The 23,041-nt window shown below is 53.1% G+C and overlaps 1 protein-coding gene across 4 annotated transcripts in view; it reads left to right on the forward strand.

Moving 5' to 3' along the window:
- Positions 1-11,503: 11,503 nt before the first annotated feature.
- HDAC7 (histone deacetylase 7) overlaps positions 11,504-23,041 on the forward strand; it is a 37,302-nt gene continuing 25,764 nt past the window's right edge. For 2 of the 4 annotated variants that reach the window (XM_080659027.1, XM_080659028.1), the window contains exon 1: positions 11,623-11,966. In XM_080659027.1, coding sequence (XP_080515153.1) covers positions 11,948-11,966 — 19 coding nt within the window. In that variant the 5' untranslated portion in view covers positions 11,623-11,947. Of the gene's footprint in view, positions 11,523-11,622; positions 11,967-12,881; positions 13,056-23,041 lie in introns of those variants that run through there. The other 2 variants (XM_080659029.1, XM_080659030.1) reach the window with 2 other exon arrangements.

Genomic DNA, 23,041 nt, shown 5'->3' on the forward strand with positions numbered 1-23,041 from the left:
TGTGCCATGTAGGAAACAGAATGAGGGGGTGGGATCAGGGACCAGCCTTGAGGTCTGAGGAAAATCCAGCCTGAGGAAGTGAGGGGTGGGGGTCGCAGAAAGGGATGGGGGTTCCAGAGCTTCCTGCTTCTAGGCAAATGGAAGCTTCTTCCCTCTCCCAGGGCTTCCTGCTTGCATGAGGTCATCCTGGTCCTAGGGCTGGAGGACTGCCTCAGGCCAGGGTCTGGGCAGGGAAGCAGACAGATGTGATCTGGGCCCTGCACAGCCCCAGCCCCTGCCTCCTACTCCCCAACAAAGGCCGGGGAGGGAGGAGATGGGGTGGGGGTGCAGGTGGGACTGGGGGATGCTGGGTTCAGGGAGCAGGGATGAGGGTGAGAGCTGGGCAAGGGCAGGGGGGCACAGGAAGGGTGGGACAAGGACTGGTGGGTGCCTGGGAAGTGGGCCTGGAGGTTTTAATGCCTCTTGACAACAAATGAATCATAGGCAAATGATGTGGAAATGATGGCGTAAATAAAGACGTGTTATTTCAAGGCCCCAGTGTGTCACTGTAGGAAGATAACTGAGGGGGGAGGAGCAGGAGGCTTCCCAGCAGATGGTGCCCGTAGGTGGGGGCCCAGGTGGAGTTCCTGTGTGTATGGGGGGGGGGAGGTGATGGCCCACTTACATCTCATGGCACCTTCAGGCGCTGTGAAATGGCAAGTGGCTGACCACAGCCCGCCAACCCCTCCCCCAGAGCAGAGCAGCCCTCCCATCCCCTAAGCTCCTTGGCGATCCCTTCCACCCTCCCCTAACCTCCCTGGGCCACTACTACCCACACACACTGTTCCCTTTCCCCAGTATCTGCTCTTGACCTCCCTTGGCTCCGCCCTCTGGGGCTGCCCTTCCAGGACCAGGATAAGGTCCTGCTCAGCAGGGGCACAAGAGCCAGTGGAACACCAGGAGCTTCCAGTGGCCAGAGCACCTGGGAACCCAGGCCGGAAACCTGGGCTTTTCCCATCAGGACAGCTCTGAGCTAACACCCACAGTGACAGTGCCTGGCACATGGACAGAGCCCAGTATATACCTGCATCTGCTAAGTGAATAAATTCATGACCTCCAAGAGGATGTCAGGAGCCTACGAGTAGCTCAGTCTAGGATTCTGGTCAACCTTCATCCCCACTCACCAAGCTCTCTACAAGATTGACAATTATTAAATAACTAGAAAAATGTGTATACTCATGCCACCTTACATAATCATTACTATTGCATGTATTTCCTCTGAATCTTTTTCTCTGTGCTTATGTGGGGTGTGTGTGTGTGTGTGTGTGTGTGTGTGTGTGTGTGTGTGTTTAATACAGTTGCCATCACAGGGCATACGCAAATCTATATTCTCCTGAGATTCTAGGCTGCATTCATATGCATCTTTTTAACAGCTTTATAATTTTCTATTAAGTGGAAATATAATTTACTTCACAATTTTCCACCTGTAGGTGTTCAAATTGTTTCTAATTTTCCCCATTACAAATCGTGTGGTGGTGGACATCATTATGCACTTATTCCATTCTGTTTCGGCTATAGACAGCTAGTTTAGGTACATTGGGTGGAGTTATTGAGCCAAAGGGTAAAAACATTTTATAGCTCTCACTATATATTGCCAAACTGATTTCAAAAGAGGTTACACCACCAACAACAACGTGTACATTTCACCACACTCTCACTGATGTCTGAAAGTGGCTTCTACCTTTATCTTGTTTTAATTGGCGTTACTTTGAACATTTCCCTACCTTTGCTTACTAGCTGTGTTTCCTCTTTCCCTGAAGAGTCGTTTCTGTGCTTTGAACTTTAGTCTAGCATTGTTTTAGTGTTTCCTCTCAATCTGTATGAGCTCTCTCTATAAGAATGATTTTAAAACATTGTCCATGCCTACTGAGCCCAATCTCCTCGGAAGACCGAGAGAAATATCGATGTGAGAGCAACACATTGATTGGTTGCCTCCTGCACACACCCTCACCAGGGCCCAGGCTGGGGAGGAGCCTGCAACCAAGGTATCTGCCCTTAACCAGAATCGAACCTGGGACCCTTCGGTCCACAGGCCGATGCTCTATCCACTGAGCCAAACTGGCTAAGGCTTTTTATTTTATTTTATTTTTGATCACTTGCAATTTTGTTAGTTAGAATTGAAATATGCTATAAGTATAAAATCTAAACTGGATTTCAAAGACTTGGTATGAAACAAAGGATGTAAACTATTAGCAATTTTTTGTTTTGATTACATGTTGAATGACAATATTTTACATATATTAGGTTAAATAAATATGCTATTAATATGAACTTCACCTTTTTACTTTTACTTTTTGTAAAGAAAATTTAAAGTTACATATGTGGCTCACATTCTGTTTCTATTGAACAGTGCTGGTCTAGACTCCCCTGCAGGCAAAACTCGGGGCTCCAGGCTAAGAAGCGATGACAGGTCCCCACAGATTTAGATGCAGACCCCACTGGAGATATTACCACCCAGATGGATACGCAGGACAGACTTTGAGTGGCCCAGCTCCTGGACAAGGCAACATTTCCTGGGTAACCCCTTTATCCCTGCATTTCACAAGGACCTCTGAGCTGGCGTGTGGCTCTCCAGAGCTTGTTTCTGTGATGCCCTGTTACTCCAGACACACAGTCACCCAGAGTCACCCACCTCCATAGTTCATGGAGAAGTTCTTCATCATTCATTGAGGCCAGGCCCTGGGCCCCTCTCCAGAAGCCCAGAGGCATCCTTCCTCCTGTCTAGCACCCTCTCTCCCACGCACCTGCGCTTAGGCTCAGCCCACCTGTGGGCTGGAAGGGGATGAGAGAGGGAGGCGGGCTTGACATGCCCCTGGGCCTGTAGATACATTGGCTAGGTCAGCAGATGTATTTTATGCTCAATTTTGAATGTCTGTCCTTCCTGTTGTCCCACTGATGGGGGAACAGAAAAGGAGGGAGCCAGGAGGGAGGGCACAGCCCACTGGGCTGCCCTTCTCAACTTCCTTCTCTCTTGCCTGTGCCCCAGAAGAGCCATAGGAGGGCACCAGGAGCTGGGACCACAGTCTGTATGGGTTGCCCCCCTTCTCCCGCCTAGATGACTCCACCTCTCCCAGGTCCTGGCTGGGATCCGAAGGCCCCAGGCAAGTGGGGGAAGAGGAGCCACTCCTACTTTCCCAGCAGCTGCTGCTGCTGTCTCTTCCTGTTTTGCTAAAACTCTGGCTCTGGACCCAAGGGGGTGGGGGAAGTTGCCAGCCGCTCCCGCCCCACCAAAGGTCAACCTTGTCCCCCTGGTCCTCTTAGCTAGTTATTTATAGCCCCCCAGGCCCTGGCTGAGGAGCTAGATCTCTCCTCCCTCAAATGTCAGCAGCTGTGGCTATTACTCCAGGGATGCAGCCAGATGTGCAGATCACTCCAGATGTGCTGTTGCCAGGATTGGGGAGAGGAGGCAAGGCTCTTTCTACAGCCGGTTTGGGCATTCCCAGCAGCTGGGTCCAGGTTCCCCTTGACTGACGCAACTAAGACAAGATCAGAGGACCTCGGGAGGGCTGGTCTAGCAAGTGTCCCCATTCCCCATAGCCCAGCCAAGCCACCCTGCACGCCCTACAGGGGTCAGCTTGGGTTAGAGACCCATTTGGATTCCTTTGCATAAATTAGGTCAGCATCATTGAGATTGCATTTGTAGGGGAAAACTGCGGCTTAGAGGGAGAGACGAGACAGGACACTGTCTCCTATTACTAATGTCAGCATCGAGCTCCATCCCCAACAGAGCCCTGTGTGCGTCAGGCTCTGTGCTGAGCACTTCATGTCCTGATCTCAGGAGTCCTCACAACAACCCTAATATGGCAGGCGCTCCATACCGCTGTCTGCAGATGAGGAAACTGAGCCTCCGAGAGGTCAAATTCCGTGCTGAAGATCATGCAGTGGGTAAGCGACCAACACCAACCCAAGCAGCCGGACTCCAAATTCTTGCTTTTAACTACAATATGCCACAGCCTCCCTTCACCATTCCTCTACAGGTTTTAAAATGGTTCCTTTAGAGCTCAGTGTGGAGAAGCGTGGAGCCCATCCTCAGGGTCTGCCCCAGAGTAGAGTGGCCTTGTCTCTCAGCCTCCCAACTACTGCCTCCACCGGCAAGGAGGGAACAGGTCAGAGCAGGATTAGTGCCCCAGGCTAAAGGACCCGGTAATGCATTGGGTCCTTTCCAACACGGAACTGCTGTGACCCTGTGAACCCAGCATCTCCTTGGCAGCACAGGCCGTTGGAGCCCCTGTCTGACAGCTCTCTCATCCAGGCTCTTTTCGGCGGCCTCCTGCTCTCCAGGAAATGATGCATTCCTCCATGATAGGACCTGTGGCTTCTTTTGCCTCTGTGCCATGCCCAAGAACCTGGCACAGAGTAGACGCTCAATAAATAAGTCACACTCAATGAGGAAGAGTGCCGTGGTGGTCACATGTGGGCGGAGTACTTCGAAGTCTTGGTTAAGGACACTCCCACCCATGTTGTCCCTTCGTAGCCACCTTCACCCCATTTCACCCTCACCTCAGCTCATTGCTCCTTTGCTGCCTCCACTCCCTAGACATGCAGGGGCCTGTCCAAACCCACCCCAAAAGCCACTCCTGGGAACAGAGGTGAGTGCCTTTAGGCCAGGACCTCCTCAAGGTCTTCCCTGGGGGTTCCCTGGCTGCAGATCAGTGCCTCCTGAGAGGCACCTTTAAAATTCGTAACAAGATGGGACCCTGCCCTTCAGCCAATATAGCCACTGGGGCTACAGAGGGTGCTGTTGGGGGCACGGAGCAAAGCTGAAGCCCCAGGCTCACCAGTGGGTGGACCCCGGCATCCCTGCAGGGGCCCATTGGAGCGAGTAATCGTGAGCTGGCTGCAGAAAACCATTCTGCAACTCAGACAAATTTCTTCTTGCTCATGATTAGTATATGGCCCGGTGGCTGCCTCCCTGACTGTAATCTCTGCTGGCACAGGCATCTGAGGGCTGGGCAGTGCGGACTGTGGAAGGAGCGCTGACCTAGAAGCTGGGACGCCCGAGTTCTCTGCCAGCTCCCCTCTCTGACTCATGACTAACCAGGTCGTCTCTAGCAAGTTATTTTCCCCGCAGCTTTTCAGTTTCCTCATCTGTAAAAAGAGTGGTTTGGATTAGGCCGGGGGGTCCCAAACCTAACCCCTCTTTAGAATTACCTGGGAGCTGCAGATTATTGGGTACCCCCACCCCAAAGGGTCTGAGCAGGTCTGTGAGGAGGCCCAGGAATCAGGTTCTTCCAAGTGATTTTGATGTATTATCGGGGTTGGGGATTCCTACAGACTAGATAATCTTATAAATCACTTGCAGCTCTTAGGAGCAAAGATTCTAATAAATGGAATGGGCGTGTATCAGGAGGTTTTGGTGTTGGGAAGTTTTATCACAGGGCAAGTGAGGAGTAGTTTATTTCATTATCAGCATCATCATCACTATTATTATTATTATTATTACTACTATGCTGACATTATTGTTATGGAGGGAGATGGCAGTGACCCCAGCTGTTTGTTTCTATCACTAATGAGGCTCTGGCTTCAGGGGACCCTCACTTACCTCCAAGTTGGGGGTGAGACTGGGATAAAAGGAAGGGAGGAATGGGCCTTCTCTGGTGGGTGGAGCCTCTTGGCAAGGGAACCTTTCCTTCCCTCTCTCCTGGGTGGAGTTTGGCTGCATGGGCTTTGGCATCGACCTCTGGGGCTGAGAGAGTCTTCCCACCCATATTCCTCCCCCACTTTCGTGTCTCAGCTGCCTCAGCCCTGGGGACTGCCCCTTCTCCTCCTCCAGACCTGACTTCCTCCCTGGACTCCCTCAATCCTCACCAACCTCATTCCTGAGCCTGCTAATCTGTTTGCCACCCCTCTGCTTCCTTGCCTTGCCCTGGCACATGCCTTTCTCCCTACCTGGAATGTCACCCCCCTACCCCCACACTGACTCACATTTCTGGGCTCCTGTAAAACCCAGCTCAATGCTCGCCTGCTTCATTCCAGCCAGGCTCTGCTCAAGTCTCTCCTCTTTGCTATGTACCCATTTACACTTGGAATAACAGAATCAGAAAACTGCTTTAGACTCAGAAAAATAAGTAGAGATGATCCAAACCAGCTCCCTCATTTGACAGATGACAAAACTGAGGCCCAGAGGACTTGTGACTTGGCCAAGATCGCGCAGATAGTGAGATTTTTAAAATAGTTGGCTTCCCAAGAGGCTTTCAAGTATTTTATGTGTTTGTTTTGTTTCTTCAACACATTGTGATCTATATGAGGGCAGAGGCTGTGTTTTTGTTTTTGCCTTTAATGTTCTTTATCTCCACTGTGGAGTGTATGTGTGCACGTGCACGCACGTGGTGTGTTGTACCCAGGGCTAGAGTAAGTAATTATAATATTTCTTATGCTCTCAGGACAATACTTCTAAAACTCACATTGGTCCAAACTTTTGCATATATTATTCATATGATCTCAGAGCAGCCCAGTGAGGTAGGTAGCCAAATTATTGTTATTTTACAAAGCAGGAAACTAAGACTTAGAAAGGTGAGACCCAGGAAGTTAATGGCAGAACCAGGCCTAGAATTCAAGTTCCTTGACTCCCAGCCCCAACCAGGGGCCCTGATACCCACAATACCTCTCTTGGAGCTCTCTCCTGATGTTCCTGAGCACCTGGAGTTATCAAGGGGGTGATCTTTGACATCTTGTATATTCGTTGCTCTTTCTTCATCCTGGGGTTGAGGAGAGCCTGTCTTTGGCTTCCTGCCCCTCCCCATCCTGTCCCACCGCTTTCTCCTTGTGTCCCCTCACAGCATTGTTGGCACATAGACACATACACATATACTCAGAACTGCAGGTGTCTAGGGTGACAGACCACAGGGGAAACCACATCACCTTTGTTGACACCGAGGGAGGGAGGGGCACAGGGGAAGGGACTTGCTTAGTTCTCTCCACCTGCCTCCGTCCCCACGGTCATCGGCCTCCCAACCAGAGCCATGTGGACTTGAAGCCATGCCCCAGCCTCTTCTTCATTTATCCATCCAATTATGGCCCAGGAGGCTTATCATTTCTTCTCTCAGATCCTGAAATCCTGGATGGGGGTCTGCCTAGCTGCATCCCAAAGCCACACAACCAGCTCCCCAATCCTAGCCAGAATACTTATGTAGCTCCCTAATCCTGCCTATGCAATTCAACTGAGAAAGGTGGGAACCAGAGATGAGATGACAGGGCTGGGTCAGTGAGGAAGAAAACTTGGCATCTGGATGTCACACCTAGGTCAGCTGGGACCTCAAATAGCCAGGTATTACCAGACTTGACCGCAGGTTCTCCATTGTTGTGACTTGCTAGAAGAAATTGCACAGGCTCTGAATCAGACATATTCAGGATTAAGTCACTTATTGGCTCTGTGGCCTAGGGGAAGTCATTTTGTTTTTCTGAGTTTTAGTTTGCTCACTAAAACAATAGGGATAATAATGAGACATAAGTGAAAGGGCCTTGAACAGCATATGATACAAAGGACACCCTCAGTAAATCCTAATTATCTTCCCTCCCTTCCTTCCTGCCTTCCACTTGTTATATCTGGTCCCATGAAACCGTTTATTTGGAGTTGGGGACCTGCCCCCTCTATTAATCTGCCACTTCAAAACCCTATGAATTGGCATTTGATCCCAGGTTCAGAACCTGGAATGCAAGGCCCAATCCAACCCAATGAGACAGTCCTCAGAGATCTCACCAGCCTTTGGGGACGGAGCGCTTTTTGATTGCCTTTGTGGAGAGTGTGTGGAAAGTGTGGGCTGGGGGATGGATTGTGGCTTCGGCTGCTATATCAGGATGGCCGGATCAGGAGTGATCTTGAGCCCTGAGTTTAAACCAGATGACCTTCTGGAGCTTTGAATCCTGGCACAAGGTGGACACCCAGGAATATTTGTTGAATGAATGAATGGCCCCATCACTTCCTAGTTGTGTAACTTTGGTCAGGTTTCTTAACCCTTTATGAGCCATACTTTAATCATGACCATAATAAGGGTTATTGTTAAGAATAAATGATCTTCCCAGCCAGTGTGGCTCAGTGGTTGAGCATCAACCTATGAACCAAGAGGTCACGGTTCAATTCCCGGTCAGGGCACATGCCCAGGTTGTAAGCTCGGGTTTTGGGCTTGACCCTAGTGTAGGGTGTGCAGGAGGCAGCTGATCTATGATTCTCTCTCATTTATTTTTTTAATATATTTTATTAATTTTTTACAGAGAGGAAGAGAGAGGGATAGAGAGTCAGAAACATCCATGAGAGAGAAAGATCGATCAGCTGCCTCCTGTACACCCCCTACTGGGGATGTGCCCGCAACCAAGGTACATGCCCTTGACTGGAATCAAACCCGGGACCCTTCAGTCCGCAGGCCGATGCTCTATCCACTGAGCCAACCGGCTAGGGCTCTCTCTCATTATTGATGTTTCTATCTCTCTCTCCCTCTTCCTTCCTCTCTGAAATAAAAAATATATATATTAAAAAACAAAAAACAAAAAAACAAAACAAAAAAGAATAAATGATCTGATGTTTGCCAAGGGGGTAGTATAGGACTGTTACATGGTAAATAGTCAGAAAAAAAAGAAAAGAAAAAGCTAAGTATGGGAAGAAGAGGAAAAGGAGAAAGAAAAAGTCAAGTAGGCCCAGACCACAAAGAGGAGCAGAAGAGGAGCCCCTCAGGCTTGTACTGGGCAGAGATTCCAGGAAGACTCAGGGGAGACAAGGCCGGTCCCATGGAGCTCATCTCTTCTGCTAGGTGCTTAGCTGAGCAGTCTGTGAGAAGCCTGGGCTCAAGAGCCTTTAAAAAAAAAATTCCCATGGTAACCAGGGTAGAGGAGAGAGAGGTAGCCTGTACTTTTCTGCCTCATGTCTCTTAGGGTTCTTGGAGGCACTCTAACATATCCCAGCAAGGGACATGTGACTTAAAAACTGGCTTAAGACTCGGTCATGGGAAGTAGGGTGTGTGAAATGGTAAGTAAACCTGGGAAGGGAGGGAAGGGCACAGTCCATCTTCCCAGATGCAGGTCTCACAAGCTATCTTTCTCTCTGTCTATACTTTGGAGGCAGTGAGTCCTGGTGTGTGGAGGAAGTCAGGTGCTGGGTACAGGCAGGGGAAGAGACCCCCTTTTTTAAATGTATTTTTATTGATCTCAGAGAAGGAGGGAGAGGGAGAGAGAGAGATAGAAACATCAATGATGACAGAGAATCATTGATCTGCTGCCTCCTGCACATGCCCTACTGGGGATTGAGGCTGCAACCCGGGTATGTGCCCTTGACCGGAATCGAACCCGGGACCCTTCAGTCCACAGGTCAAAGCTCTATCCGTTGAACCAAACCAGCTAGGGCAGGAGAGACCGTTTTTGCTCAGATCTCTCAGAGCTCAGTGATTATGTAAAAAAGAAAAGGCTCACAAATAAATACATGATTGATGTACATGGTAGAAATGAGTATTCAAAGGCCTGATTTCAGTCCAGGAATAACGACAGGAGTCCTGAGGGGATTAAGAGAGGGCATTGGGGGCCGGGGGGAGGCGGGGGCTAAAGGAGAGAAGCACAGGGAAAAGACTGAGTGTCTGAAGTAACCAAGCAATTTTTCTGGAGGCTATGGGCACAGAAGAGGCACCTGGAAGGAGAGTGATCTCGTTTGGAAGTAAGGTCTGGGAAGATCAGACCTGAGGTGGAAGAACATGTGTCTTGCAGAGTCAGCATGGGGAGTCATGAGTAAAAAAGGGAGCGTTGGAGGTGTCCAGCTGGGGTATGGTCCTTGAAGGCCATGAATATCTGCCCCAATTCAGCAAATAACTACAGGGAGCTTGAATTCCGTGTAAGGCACTTAGCAAGACACTACAAGAAATGCAGTCATGACTAAGGTAGTAGCTGGGTTCAGGGATGTCCACTCTTGAAGGAGAGTTGAGACAAGTAGACAGACTAGGAGGATAAAGGTCAATGTAAAGAGAAAAGATTGACAACGTGGGGTGGGGTCCTTTAATGGAAGGAAAGATCCCTCTGGCTATGGGAATCAGGAAATGGCTCCTGGAGAAGTTGGTATAGACTTGAGGATTGGAAAGATTTCAACAGGAGGAGAAAGGACTGTGAGGACATTCATTTTTGGAGGGAACATGATGAGCCAAGGTGAGGGATTGGGAAAGAATGAGAACACAATGGGAAGCAGCCCAGCAGCCCACTTTGGCTGAAATAATAATAGTAATCATAACAACTAACATTGTTGAGAACTAAGTACCAGGAGGCACTGGGCAGAACATCAGCAAAAGAGAGAGAGAGATTGTGTAGTATGTGCCAGGCAGCAGTGGGGCTTGGAGGCCAGGAAAGGACTTTGTGAGGATAAGTTAACAAATGCACTCACTGCCTGCTGACTGAGTGCTGGGACACCCACAGGGACTGAAGACACGTCGGCTGCTAAAAATCCCAGTTAGCAACAAGTGGTGAGGCTGGAGCTGTGCTTGTGGGAACTAGGAGTCTATGGCCAGAAGTTGGACCTCGATATGGCCAGGCCCTCTTAGGACACTGTGGACTCCTGTTTCTCCGTCTGACATGACTCTGCCTCTGGCTCAGCCTCAATTTCTCCTTCTGTAGAATCCTGAGACTCTTGGGGTTCCTAGGAATAAGGGAAGATTGGGGTCAGATGGAGGTTGCGCCCTGCCTTCCAGTGGTGATGCCTCCCGGGAACCGAGAGCCTGGTGGATCAGGTTGTGGACCTCTCCCCTTCCCAGGAGCCACTGTGTCTCTAACCCAGCAGATTGCCAGAGGCGACAGGGCTGATAGACTAGGCTGGGAAGCAGAGTGGTGAGGTCCTCAGCCTCTGACCCCTGAATCTGACCTCCTTCGGCTAAAAGGGTGGAGGGGTCAGGGAGGGCTGCTGCGAAAAGCAGGCAGGAGCTGAGTTTATTAGCTGAGGGAGGGCTGGAGGCGGCTGCATTCCGACTCACAGACTGGAACATTTCTGTGATCCGCTGTAATGCACTGGGAGACACTGGGCACATTGCTGAAGTTTGACTCATAGGGACCGGGAGGGGGAAAGAAAGAGGGAGGGTTGTGGGGGGAGAGGAATGGGAGGAAGAGAGGAAGAGGAGAGGAGGGAAGGAAATCCCTTGAGAAATTTCTTTAAAAAAAGAAAACTTTCAAAATCCGCACCGCCCCCATCCCCTTTTTCTTTTAATAGGAACAGGCTGGACCCTTCAGTTCCCCTCTGCCGTCGTTGGGTGGGGGGTGGTAAAGGGGGAGGGCTGGGCAGTGATTCAAATCAGATCCTGGAACTTTCCTCAGGCAAGTCGTGCGGGGGGGGGGGTGCCCAGGATTCTCAGAGGACTTGAGACTCCACGCGTGTCCCTAAGTGTGACTGTTTGCTCGTGGGCTGTACTTGTCTGTGCTTGTGCGCGCGGAGGTCCTTCCCTGAAGTGTGTCTGCGTAAACGACTCTGGCCCTGTGTAAACATGGAAGTGTGTCTGTGTTGTGCACGCAAGGCTGTGGGCGCTCAGGTAGCCGAGTTTCCGGGAATTGTGCGCGGGTCGGTGCGCCGCGCCTCGGGCTGGGCGGCGGGCAGAGCGGCGACCGCGCGCGGATAGGGGCCGCGTCCCGCGTCCTGCGCTCCTCCCCGGCCGCGCGGTGTGTCCGCCGCCGCGCGGGGCACGTCTGCCGGGTGGTGTGTCCCAGGGCCGCGCGCGCCGGCCCCCTCCCTCCCCTCCCCCTTGGCCCCGCTCTCAGCCTCAGATAAAGCATTTCCTTCCATTGTCATCCTACCCGGCCGGCCAGGCTGCCAGGGCCCTCCCCCTCCCGGCCCCCTCCCTTCCTCTTGCCGTCTCTCAGTCGCTCTGCAGCCTCCGGCGACTGGGGGGATGTGAGGCCAGCGCCCCAGCCCCCAGCCCCGCCATGAGCCCCCCGCTCTGAGGGCCGCGGCCCCTGGATGCACAGTCCCCGCGCTGGTGAGTACCGGGCAGCCGCCCCCAGCCCCGCCCGCCCCGCCCTGCGCGGTTCCTCAGCTCCGTCCGCCCGGATCGGGCTTGGGCTCGGACTCGGGCTCCGGTTTGGGCTCCGGACGCTCCGCGGCCCGGTCCCGCGTGCGCCCCCCGGCCGCGCCCGCCCCACCCGGCTCCGCCGGGCTCGGGCAGGCTCCTGGCCGGGGCTGGTTCCGGGGCCGGAGGGCTCGGGCCTCCCGCTGGGCGCCCACATCCGCCCGCCCCGGGGCAGCGACAGGCCCGAGGGAGGGAGTTGGAGGCCCCGGGCCGCCGATGCTCAGGCCCGGGGTCCCTTCACCCCCATTCCTGGGGAGGACGGACCGGGGACCGGGGAAGGAGGGACGGCTACCGCGGCCCCGGGAGGGGGCGGTGCTCCGGAACGGAAGGTTTGGAAGCGCGAGGGCAAAGGGCAGGACCCACTGAGTTGTCGCCGGACCGGTGGTGCTGGACATCCCATCTCGCGGATCCCGCAGGGCCTTACCCCGACCCCTAGGCTGGGGCAAAGTGATCCCCTGGATAAAGGGTCCGGGACTGGGAGGTTTCTCTGAGCACCGCCCCGCACCCTGCTCACCCATTAGGGTGAAGAGACACCTGTGCCCAAGTGCGCTGCCGAGGGGCTGACAGAGGTAGAACTGCAGGCGGTGTCCTGAGTGTTGGGGACAGGATGTGCGCACGCCCAGGCCTGGGGTCTGCTGGTGCAGGGAAGTGTGAGAGCAGGCTGCAGATCTGGAAGCTGGGCTGGGCTCTGACACCGGGAGTTTCTAGACCTGTGCGCTGAGAGAGAGCTCTCTGGGGCCTGCAGGCCACCCAGCTCCCCCAACCCCTTTTTTCTTCCCTCTGGCTGCCCATTCGGATCTGCACATTTGGATCTGACCTCTCCAGCCACTGCTGCTCCTCCCACCAAGTCTAGGCCATTCCCTAGTGCCTGTTGGCTGTCCTGCATACCCAGAGGCCTCCCCCTGCATCTGGACACTGGCTGTGTTGCTGCTGCCCATTCCTCTCCACACACCAGTTCAACATCTGCTTGAGGCCCAGCTTGACCTGCCAAATTCTAGGGTGAGAATGGGGCATTGGATTTTAGTGGCCCTGCTGTGGACTCAACCTCTGGACTGTTCAGCCTGCTCCTTCGGGACTTGCACCTGGACCCAGGGGTCTTCTTTAAGACTCCTTCCCAGGCACTGGGCTGAAAGAAGGGAGACTGTGACTCAGTTTCCCACCCCCTAATGGGGCACCTTGGCAGCCCATTTCTCCCCAACAGGACCCTTCCATGAAGCGGCTTAGGTTGCCACACACACTTCTCTCTTCACACCAGCCCTCTTAGACATCCCAGGCTCCCGTTTAAGCATCTGCAAGCCATCTCATAGCTCCTCATAGCTTATAGCATCTCATTCTTCTCTGCTCTCTGTTCCTTCTACCCACCTCAATTAATAAGTAATTTTCCTCTTTTCTGCAGTCACTTCTGAGGGGAACTAAGGCACAAAGCAGACGTGCTGTGTTACGCACAGTGAACCAAGACTGGAACCAGGTCCTGGACCTGTTGGGACTCCTCCCTTGCCTTTAGTCCCCTGATGCTCCTGGAACCTAGCAGGGCCAGGCTCAGAGCTGCCGCTGGTGTTACATCTGGAATGGTCTGGGGAAGTGTTCTCCTGAGGCCTCTGTGTTTGTTAGCTTGAGCCCATGGGTGGGTGTCTCTTTGGCCACCAGGTCTTGGGCTGGCATTGTGAGGCTGGGAAGTTGCATTCAGGTCTTGCACTGACCCTCCCAAGAATCTAAAATGGTCACTCTGCTCTGATACTGAAGTTCAGTTTCCCCATCAATAAAACGGGGAGAAAATTTCAGGTGCACTTCCCAGAACACAAAGGAGGAGAGGTTAACTATAAAGAGGGATCAATGTTTAGTGTGAGGGCTATTATGACCCCCCCCCCACCACCACCACCACCACTACCTTCAGGGATAACAAACACCAGCTTTCATCCTTGGTGGCTTCTGGGAATGAGAGTTGGAACTTTTCCTTCCTGCGTCCCTTCCTTAATCCTGATAATGGGAGTGAGCTCATGTGTGATGGAGTGGGGGACCCTCTCTTGGCTGTGGGCATGCTTGCCCAAGGACCCGGGAGGAAAAAGCCTGTGTAACCTCCACCTCTTTTTCATTACGAGCTGGTAATTTAGAAGTTGGCAGGGGCCTGAGAGAAGATGAGCTAATGCAAGGCCCAGGGTCACACAGTAGGGAATGGCGGGCTGGGTGGAGCAGGAAGCAGACCTAACCCTGCTGGTGCCCATTCTCCTGGCCTTCTCCCTGGCCTGGCTCAGGTCCTATCCATGCCTGCCCCTCAGAGCTTGGCCCTGGTCTGCCTTCAGCCCAGACTGAGACTGGGGCCTATCATGGACCTGGGAGCTGGGGGGAGGGCATGTGTCCTCCCTGAGGCTCCAGGACTGCGTTTGTGTGTGTTGGATTTGTTCACTAGATGGGGTACTTCCTCTGGTGCAGGAAGCTTTGATTTCCTGTGGTGGGGGCGTTGGTAGGATTAGGAGTGGGGGGCTCAGCTCCGGGCCATCCCTGATGTTGTTGTTTGGAACCACAGAGGGGGCAGACTTGTTGCAAAGGCTGTGTCCCCCAACCCAGGGAAGGCAGGATGGAGAGCACTGGTGAGGAGGCCCAGGCTGAGGCTGGAGAAGGAGGCTGTGAGGCTGCTGAGATGAGGGGGGTGGTGGGCAACACAGCAGGAAGCCTGGTCACCAGGTGACCCTGCCGGGTATTGTGTTTCCCTGTGATATTTCCCCCTGTTTCTGTGGTAACCTTCCCTGGGGGACCCAGGCCTTTGGGCTTCAGGAAGGTGCCCCCAGACAGCCCTTTCCTTAGAGGCCTGAGTATTAGGAGGAGTCCCTAAATCTGGCCACCTCCTTAACCCTTTTGGCTGCTAGGATCAGGGCCTGGGAATCTAGGCAAGTGGGCAGAGCACTGAGGGATGACTGGGTAGAGGCCCTTTTGCATCTCTTTGGAGTGAGGGAAAGGGGAAGAGAAGGGCTGCTGGACTTTGGGGCGGGCTCTGTACCTGCACTCATCCCATCTCTGGGGGCTGCCCTCCTTCAGCATCCCCCCTACAAGGGGGAGGTGGACAGCATGCTGCCTGGGGCAGGGGATAAGGGTGGAGGTGGCGGAGGCGGGAGGGGTGTTTTCATCAGCGGAGCATAGCTTCTTTGGTCCTGGACCAGTTCCCAGAGGCAAAATAAATTCAGGATAGCGACTCGTTAGTGTGGGTCAACATGTGATGGATGTGTGTGCACACTGGGTGTGTAGTGGGGGCCTGTGTGTGTGCCCCAGGCTATGTTTGCAGGTGTGGTTCTGTGACAGTTTGTGATCCACGTAGTGGCTTTGTGTTGGGTCTTTTGGGAGTATGTACACGTGTAATACAGATGTATGTCATCTGTGTAGTGTATACCTTTGCAGTTTATGGCTCTGTGTGGGGAATATGTTCATGTTTGGGGGGGCTGTATACCTGTGCAGAAATGGCTTCTTAATAGAAGTCCAGATGTTGGCTGGAAAGCACCATCTCACTCGTGGTCCTCAAGTCTCAGTTTCTGGACCATTTGTTTGGGAGTCACGTGGGAGTGTATTAAAAAGAAAGATCCTCAGGCCCCATCCAGACAGATTCAGAATCTGCAAGGGAGGGGCCTGGGAATCTGGATTTTAGCAATTCTGGTGCAAAGCTGCGTTTGAGGACATGAGGACCTCTTCATTTTTTCTTTTGAAGAAACTGAGACTTTTAGAAGGTGTGCAGTTTGTCCAGGGACACAAGGGCTATTGAGAGGAAGAACTCAAGCCTATGAAGACTGGTCTGGGCTTAGCTATGCATGCTCTATGTATGCAGGTATGCCCCTGTCCACACTCAGCGTGATGGAGGCGACTAGGTGAGGCTGATGCACACACTAACTGGGCCTTGACCTTTCCCTCAGGGTCCCAGGCTTCCTAATCTTGCTCTCTGGTTACATCCTGCTTTCATCTCCCTGGGGAAATCCTGGAACTATTGAGCGTCAATCCTAAGGGTAATGTTGGCAACCAGGAGGCCCTATTTACTGAGCCAGTCATTCAGCTATTCATCCATTCACTGGATGCTTACTGAGCCTTGCCATGTGCCAGGCACAGATATGCAGTGAACACATAAGCAGAGCATCTGACCTCAGGGAACTTCCACTCTAGTAGAGGAGACAGACAGAACAAGTAAGCAAGTAAAGAAATGAGTATATATATCTAGTTACACATTGTGATAAGCTCTAAGAAGGAAATGAACTGGGTGCAGTAATAGAGAATAACAAGGTGGGACTTCCTTAGAAAGGGTGGCCAGGGGAGGCCTGCCTGAGAAGGTGACATTGACGCCTTCTCTCACCTCCCCAGACTAGCAGTGAGCCCTCAGAGCCTTCTGAGCATGCTTGGAAACTGCCTGGATCCAGGTGGGGGATCTGAATTGCCAGCCTCTTGCCTGGCATGGGATACAGTAGGGTCTCTGTTCCTCAAGCAGCCCCCAGAGATTGGCCAAGGAGAAGAGGAAGATGGAGAGCTGGACAGGGTCCGCATTGAGGCCACTCCGTGGCTTGGGAGAGCAGCCGCTCCTTCATAGGCGAGTCCAGGCCCTGTGGGCATGTTGGATGTTGGGAAGGTAGCAGCCTCTCTCCAGGAGCTCTCAAGCGCCGCCCCATTCCTGACCCTCCTGCCTCACCTTCCTCCCACCTCATTTCCTTCCTCCCCATCTCCCCACCCTGGAACTCCTGTGCCAAGTCCCTCCCCTCTGGGTCTAGCCTGGCTGCCTCTGTGGCCACTGGAATTTATTTACCTGGCTCAAAAATCACTGAGGAGAGAGGGAGGGGGTCCAGGCTGAGAGAGGACCTAGACCCTGGAAAATAGGACAGAACCCTAAAGAAGGGTTGGGGCAGATACTGTAGAGGACAGGGCCAAGAGAGGGCGCAGAAGATACCTTTGGCAGGGCCTGCAGAGCCTCTTGGGCCCTTGGAATCTGCTCCCCAAGCTGGCTGAAAACTCTCAGCCCAGGGGGAGTCATCAGCTAGAAGGCAATGCCCCCCTCGGGCAGCAGCCTTCGGGCCCTTTCACCTCCAACCTCTTCTGGTAGGGCACCCGGAGCTGCAGGCTGCAGAAAGATGAAGCCCTCTCTAGAGAGCTGAGAATTAGAGGAGCCTTCATCTAAGAGAAGAGGCCCGCCTGTCCCGCCTCGGCTGGCATTCCACCCTGGGCCTCCTTTAGGCTGCTCAGTGCAGAAACCCCCTGGACTCCTGTGCCAGGCTCAACCCTAGCCACTCCACTACCTCCACAGCAAGGTGGGGAGGGGACTTCTCCTAATGAGGAGGGCCCTGGGCTAACCTCACCATCCCCGCCCTGTCTCCAGCCACTTCCTTTTTTCCTTCAGTTGCCTGCAGGGATTGGAAACCCTGGTGCTTTGAGACTTTGGGCCTTCAGGGCCCAGCTTGAGCCTTGGAGAGAAGGAGGGGTACCCTCTTCCCTTTCAGGAGTCCCGCTCAGCTCCCTGCAGAGCCCATTTCCAGGAGCCCAGCTCTGGCTCTGTAGTTACCCCATTCCTCCCTCCCCCAGCTCCCAGGATGGCAGGGAGAAGCAGGGCAGGCTGGGAGCCACAGGGTCGGAAAGAGCCCTGGGTGGGGGAATTTGGGGACTGGGCTGAAACTGGCTTGTTTTGCTTGCCCCACAAACCTTCTTGGGCATCCGCTGCGCCCTCTGGGGCGTTCAGGTTGTGGAACTGCTCTCAGAATGAAAGGCTGGTGGCACCCAGTTGGGTCAGGGGGTGGGGGTGGGGTGAAGGCGGGGAGCCCCAGGCAAGGGGGAGCTGGAGGGTTAAAAATAGCAGCAGCCGGGTTTCAGTTAGCAAATGTGGAGGCGGGGAGCTGGAGGCGGGGCGGTGGCAAGCCGTGTTTGCCCACAGCGCAGGGCTGTTTCCCCTGGGTCCCAGGAGTGAGTCACCGTGGAGCTGCTGAGGAGGTGCTGGCACCGCGACCCTGGCTCAGGGGTTGAGCGCAGGCTTCATCCCAGGTTCGGGAGGATATGCAGCTCCCTCCTGGCCTTCAGGGCTGTCTTGAGAACTGGGCCAGGGGGATTATGACATATAGGGGAAGAAGTGTGTCGTTCTGAGGCCAAAGCCCTGGGTTTGAAACCCAGCCGAATGGCTGAGAGACCTTGGGCAAGGTTGCCAAGGGCTCTAAGTCTTGGTTTCCTAGTCTTTCAAGTGGGGATTTTCTCACATGCATATGTAAGCACTTGGTGGATTCTACAGCATCGGACAGAAGTTCATTATCACCTAGGTCTGCTGTGCCCATTGCAGAGCTTGGCGGGAGGGCCTTCCTGTAAGGACACAGGGGGAGGCCTGGATGACGTTTGCAGAGCCCTTTCTCCTGCGAACAGCTAAGTGTAACCTTGGGTACATGGTTCTCTGTGCCTCAAGTTTCTCCATCGGTAACATGAAAATAATAGTAGTTTCAGCCTCATGGAGATGCTATAAAGATTAAAGTAAGTAATGTTCACACCGTGCCCAGTATGAAGTCAGTGTACACAGAATATTCGTCATTATTATTATTGTTATTTTCATATTTTTGAAGGTCAGGGATAGGGAATGCTGAAGACGCTAAGAACAGAAACTGGGCCCAGCCCCAGTTCACAGGAAAAAATCAGGCCAAATTCTCTGTTCCAGATTCCTCCACCCATAAGGGCCTGGAGCAGCAGGCGTCTGGAGCCAGAAGTCACAGGGTGAACTCCTCTCTCACTTCACTGCCCCCAGCCTTCCCCAGCGAGGTTGGACGCCGGGACCTGAGGGTCTCGAGTCCAGCTAGCATTGGAGAGGGCCTGGGACGGGACCACCCCCATGGCCCCGATGTGGAGCACCTCGCCAGCATCTGCTGGGGTGACCTTTCGGTTAGCCTCTCCCTGGCAGCTCTTAAGAGGAACATGAGGCAGAGTAGGGATGGAAGGTCAGTGATGTCAGCAGTGAGTATTCCCAGCACAGCGCCCTGGAAGAGGCAGAAGGCATTTCTCTCAGTAAATGACCATTATTCAGCCTGCAGGCATTCATTGAGTAAGTCCTGACTGTGTGCCCAGCCCTGTGCTAGGTCCTCTGTGTGATTTAGGAGAGGCAGAGGACGCTGGGTTGTAGATCACTCAGAACCTCAAAAGACTTGAGGTGCAAGAATTCAAATGGAGTCAATGAAAGCCCAGTGGTGTGGGTCTCTGGGAACCAGAGGTTGGGTCTTGACTCTGCAACCCATTGGCTGTGTCAGTTTATATTTGTGTGTGTGTGTGTGTGTGTGTGTGTGTGTGTGTATTCTGTTTTTATTATTATAGAAGCAGTTTCTGTGCATTGCAGGTAATCAGACAACACAAACAAAAATTAAAAACTAAAAAAAAAAAACACAAACGCCGCAATCCCAGCTGTTGGAGATCACTGCCACGATACCTCTGTGCACACCTTCCCGTTTCCTGACAGGCCTTTATACACCATACCTTTTACCTAAATGAGATTACATTGTGTGTGCTGTTCCCCCAGGCAGTGCTCTCCACCTTCCACTAAGGTCACTTTTCATTTCATCGAATTCCCAGTTGGCCAGAAATCGTTCACATCTGGTTTGTCCAAATCAGTACCCAGGACCAGGCATCTGGCTATTGCATTCCCTGAAGGCTGTGTAAGCACCCTGGCTGGATTTGTGATCTGGAAAAATCCAGCTGCCCAAGTCTTAAGGGCAGCCGTGGCCACAAAAGGGAATCATGTCACCTGGAGAATCTGCTCTAAACACTGGCCATCTTCCAAAAATAACAGGCAAAATAAGGGAGCTACCAAGGCCTAAAGTGGGATGGCAATCTCCAGGGTATTTACTGTCATTAATATTAATGTGGCTTCCCTGTTAATGCCAGCATTCATCAATAGCTTGTTGCCATTCACAGATTCATACCCATGATGCTCCCAGGCCATGGAGCAAGCCAGGATCCCCTCAGTGGCCTCTGCCTTCCCCTAACCCAGGTGCAAGGGTGTCAATAGCCCTTTGGCTGTGTTCTTAGTCCCCAGGAGCTTGCCATGAAGGTGGGTGCTCCCTTCTACACTAGTGGGTGCTCCATCCCTTCTACCAGCCCACGGGTGCAGTGTGTGTGTGTGTGGCCTCAGAGAGAGAGAGAGAGAGGAGAGAGAGAGAGAGAGAGAGAGAGAGAAAGGGAGCGCCTGGGACAGCATCTCTTCCTAAGGGAGTTTGCTCACTATGAAGGGTGACTTGCTGTGGTTATGCAACCTGCATTTATATAGATAGGCCCAACAGTTTCCAGAGTGCTTCCACACAGCTTGAGATCCTCCCCTGCAGCCCTGGGAGGTTTGTTTGATTAGTTAAACCCTGTTGGAGGCAGTGCACAGGAAACAAAATGGTAACATATACATTGAAAAAGCAGGAAAAATATAGGATGAAAAAGGGAGTGAAGATGGAGTTGGGGAGTGCCTCCTGGAGACCAAAAACATGTGAGGGACACATGCAGAGATTATTCTGTTTTCATTTTTGTTGTTGTGGATGTTTCCGGATGGAAGACCAGCACACTGTGGGAACATGTTGGCACTGGGAATCACCCCCAGGCCTTCAGAGGCCGGGCCCCAGCTGTGCCCTGTGGCCCCTCAGTGGAGGTGGGTGGAACTAGTTGTGCACACTAGTGTAGTGATTATGAGCTTAGGTTCTGGAGTCCCAGAAGCCCTTCTTGCCATCTGTGTGACCTCAGCGATTTTCCTAATTTCCCCGAGCCTCAGTTTCCTTCTTTGTAAAATGAGGGTGATAATAGTATCTACCTTCATAGGGTTTTGAGGACCAAACAAGACAGTAAAAGAGAGATGCCTAGTACAGTAACCAGCACACAGTGAATATTTAATACATGGTTGTTGATCATTACTAATGTTAATTATAATATGATAATTATTAACATAACTTAAACTTTTCCCTGGCAGTCTCGGGAATGGCTGAGTGGCCTCTTGGTTGGCATAGGGGAGAGGAGCTGAGGAAGGCCCATCTCCTGGCTCACGTGCAGCAGGGAGAGGCAGATGGGCGGGCAAGCAGGAGTGGGGTACACACACAGGGAGGCAGGGTCTGGCCATGGAGGGCCCAGAGCTGAGGAGGGCAAATGAATGACTATGAGACCTCTGAGGGGGGACGGAGAGGCCCTGAGAGGCAGCCCCAGGCGTGTGGCCTCAGAGAGAGAGAAAGAGAGCGCGGGAAGCCCTCCTGTTGGAGCAAGCGCTGGACCTTGAGAAAGATTGCTAGGACTGTCTGCTAAGAGGGAGTAGCTGCTTTAAGTGGAGCACCAGGAGGTGGGAGAGGGGAAGAGACAAAAGCAGAAGCTGACAGAACCTCAACTCTTCTCATGTTACAGATGGGGCTCCCATCTTGACTGTTCGGGATGTTTTGCTTAAGATAGGAATGATGGTGGTTAGACATTTGGGTGAACTTCCTGTCTTAGGGATTGGAGCTACTGGAGCAAGGAGTGAGAGTAAGTGGGAACTTTTATTTTTGAGTGCTTCAGGGCCTGAGAAAGTGGGGCAGTCTGGACCGAGGGGCTGGGACTAGGGGAGCCTGCTCAGGAATTCCCTAAGTGGCAGGGCAGGCCTCCCCTGCTGCAAGAAGGCTGTGGGTGACAGGAAGTGGATGCTGCCTCCCTGAGCAAGTAGCTCTGCTCTTGCCCTCACACCTTCACAAAGAGCAGGCTGGGATGACTGAGTGGTGGGTCCCAGAGGCCCCCCGAGGCCGGCAGGGCTTGGAGGAAACCCCGTGTTTCTTTGCTAAGGGACTGTGAGGCTCTCCAGAGAGCGCTAGTCCCGAGAACCGACGGCTGCCCACATTCAGAACGCCCAGTTCTCCCTGCCTTAGGGTTCAGGGGTCTCCATCCATGAGAGGCATGGAGTGGAAGAGGACCTGGGGCTGGGCAAGGAGCCAGGGAGGGCGCTTTTCCCACCCCTGGAGAGCTCAAGCTGCCGCTGCCATGGTTACGTCGGCTTCCTGTTTGATTCATCTCAAACAGCAGAAAGAGGGGGGGCGAGGCTCCCAGCTTGGCCACCGCTGCGTGGGGCTGTTTACAACAGCCGCTTGCGGGATTCCCAGAAAGAGACTCCAAACCGGACATCCTGCGGCTGCAAAATACCCAGGTGTCAAGAGCTAAAAATAGCTGCCACCCGGCCCCAGCGCGGGGAAAGGGGCAGGCTTGCTGTGAAGGCTGGAGGGCCAGCTTTGCGGCTCTCACATCCAGCCTCCTGCTGGTGCACAGCTGCTGAGCCTGCAGAGCTCCAGTCCCCTCGCCTTAGACTGACAGGAGGCCTTTGTCGTGGCAGCCCCACGTCCCAGGCAACTCACCTGGGAGCGCAGCCTCTGCCCCCGTGGGCAGCTGGCCCCTCTGCCTGCACTGTGGACCTTGCTTTGGGATGCTGGTGAAGAGCCTCGAGGGACCTGGGAGCCTCTAGAGAAGGGATATGGCAGAGCACTGGAGAGCAGGGGAAGTGAAGCGGATGTTCCTCCAAGACCCCCCCACCGGTTGCCAGCCCCATGTGCCCACACGCAGTTTGAAGTCATTGCGTGGAATCTGGGAAGACAACAGTTAGCTGCTTTCTAGAAGTGATTCTTCAGGATTGTCTTCACTGGGCCCAGAGATGAAACAGGCAGCTTCTCCCCTCCAGCCCGCAGTAGGGGTGGGGTGTACTGCTGGTAGGGATCTCTGGGGGCTATGCGACTTTCCCTGTGCCCAGCTAAGTCCTGCCTTTGCTCTCCCCTTGCTGGCCTGTGGGGAGAAAAAGTGTTGGGGAGCAGTTGGGTGTATTGGTTGAGAACTTGGATTCTGGAGCCCAATTGCCTGGCTCAAGTCCCGGCTCAGCCACATCCAAGTTACGTGACTTCAGACAACACTGCTGGGCCTCAGCCTACTGATCTATGTAATGGCAATAAAAACAGTAGCCATCTTGTTGGTTTATCATGAGGGTTAGATGAATTAGCACATGTAAGGCACTTAGAGCAACTCCTGGC

This window comes from Plecotus auritus (assembly GCF_963455305.1).
Source record: "Plecotus auritus genome assembly, chromosome: 3".
Lineage (NCBI taxonomy): Eukaryota > Metazoa > Chordata > Mammalia > Chiroptera > Vespertilionidae > Plecotus > Plecotus auritus.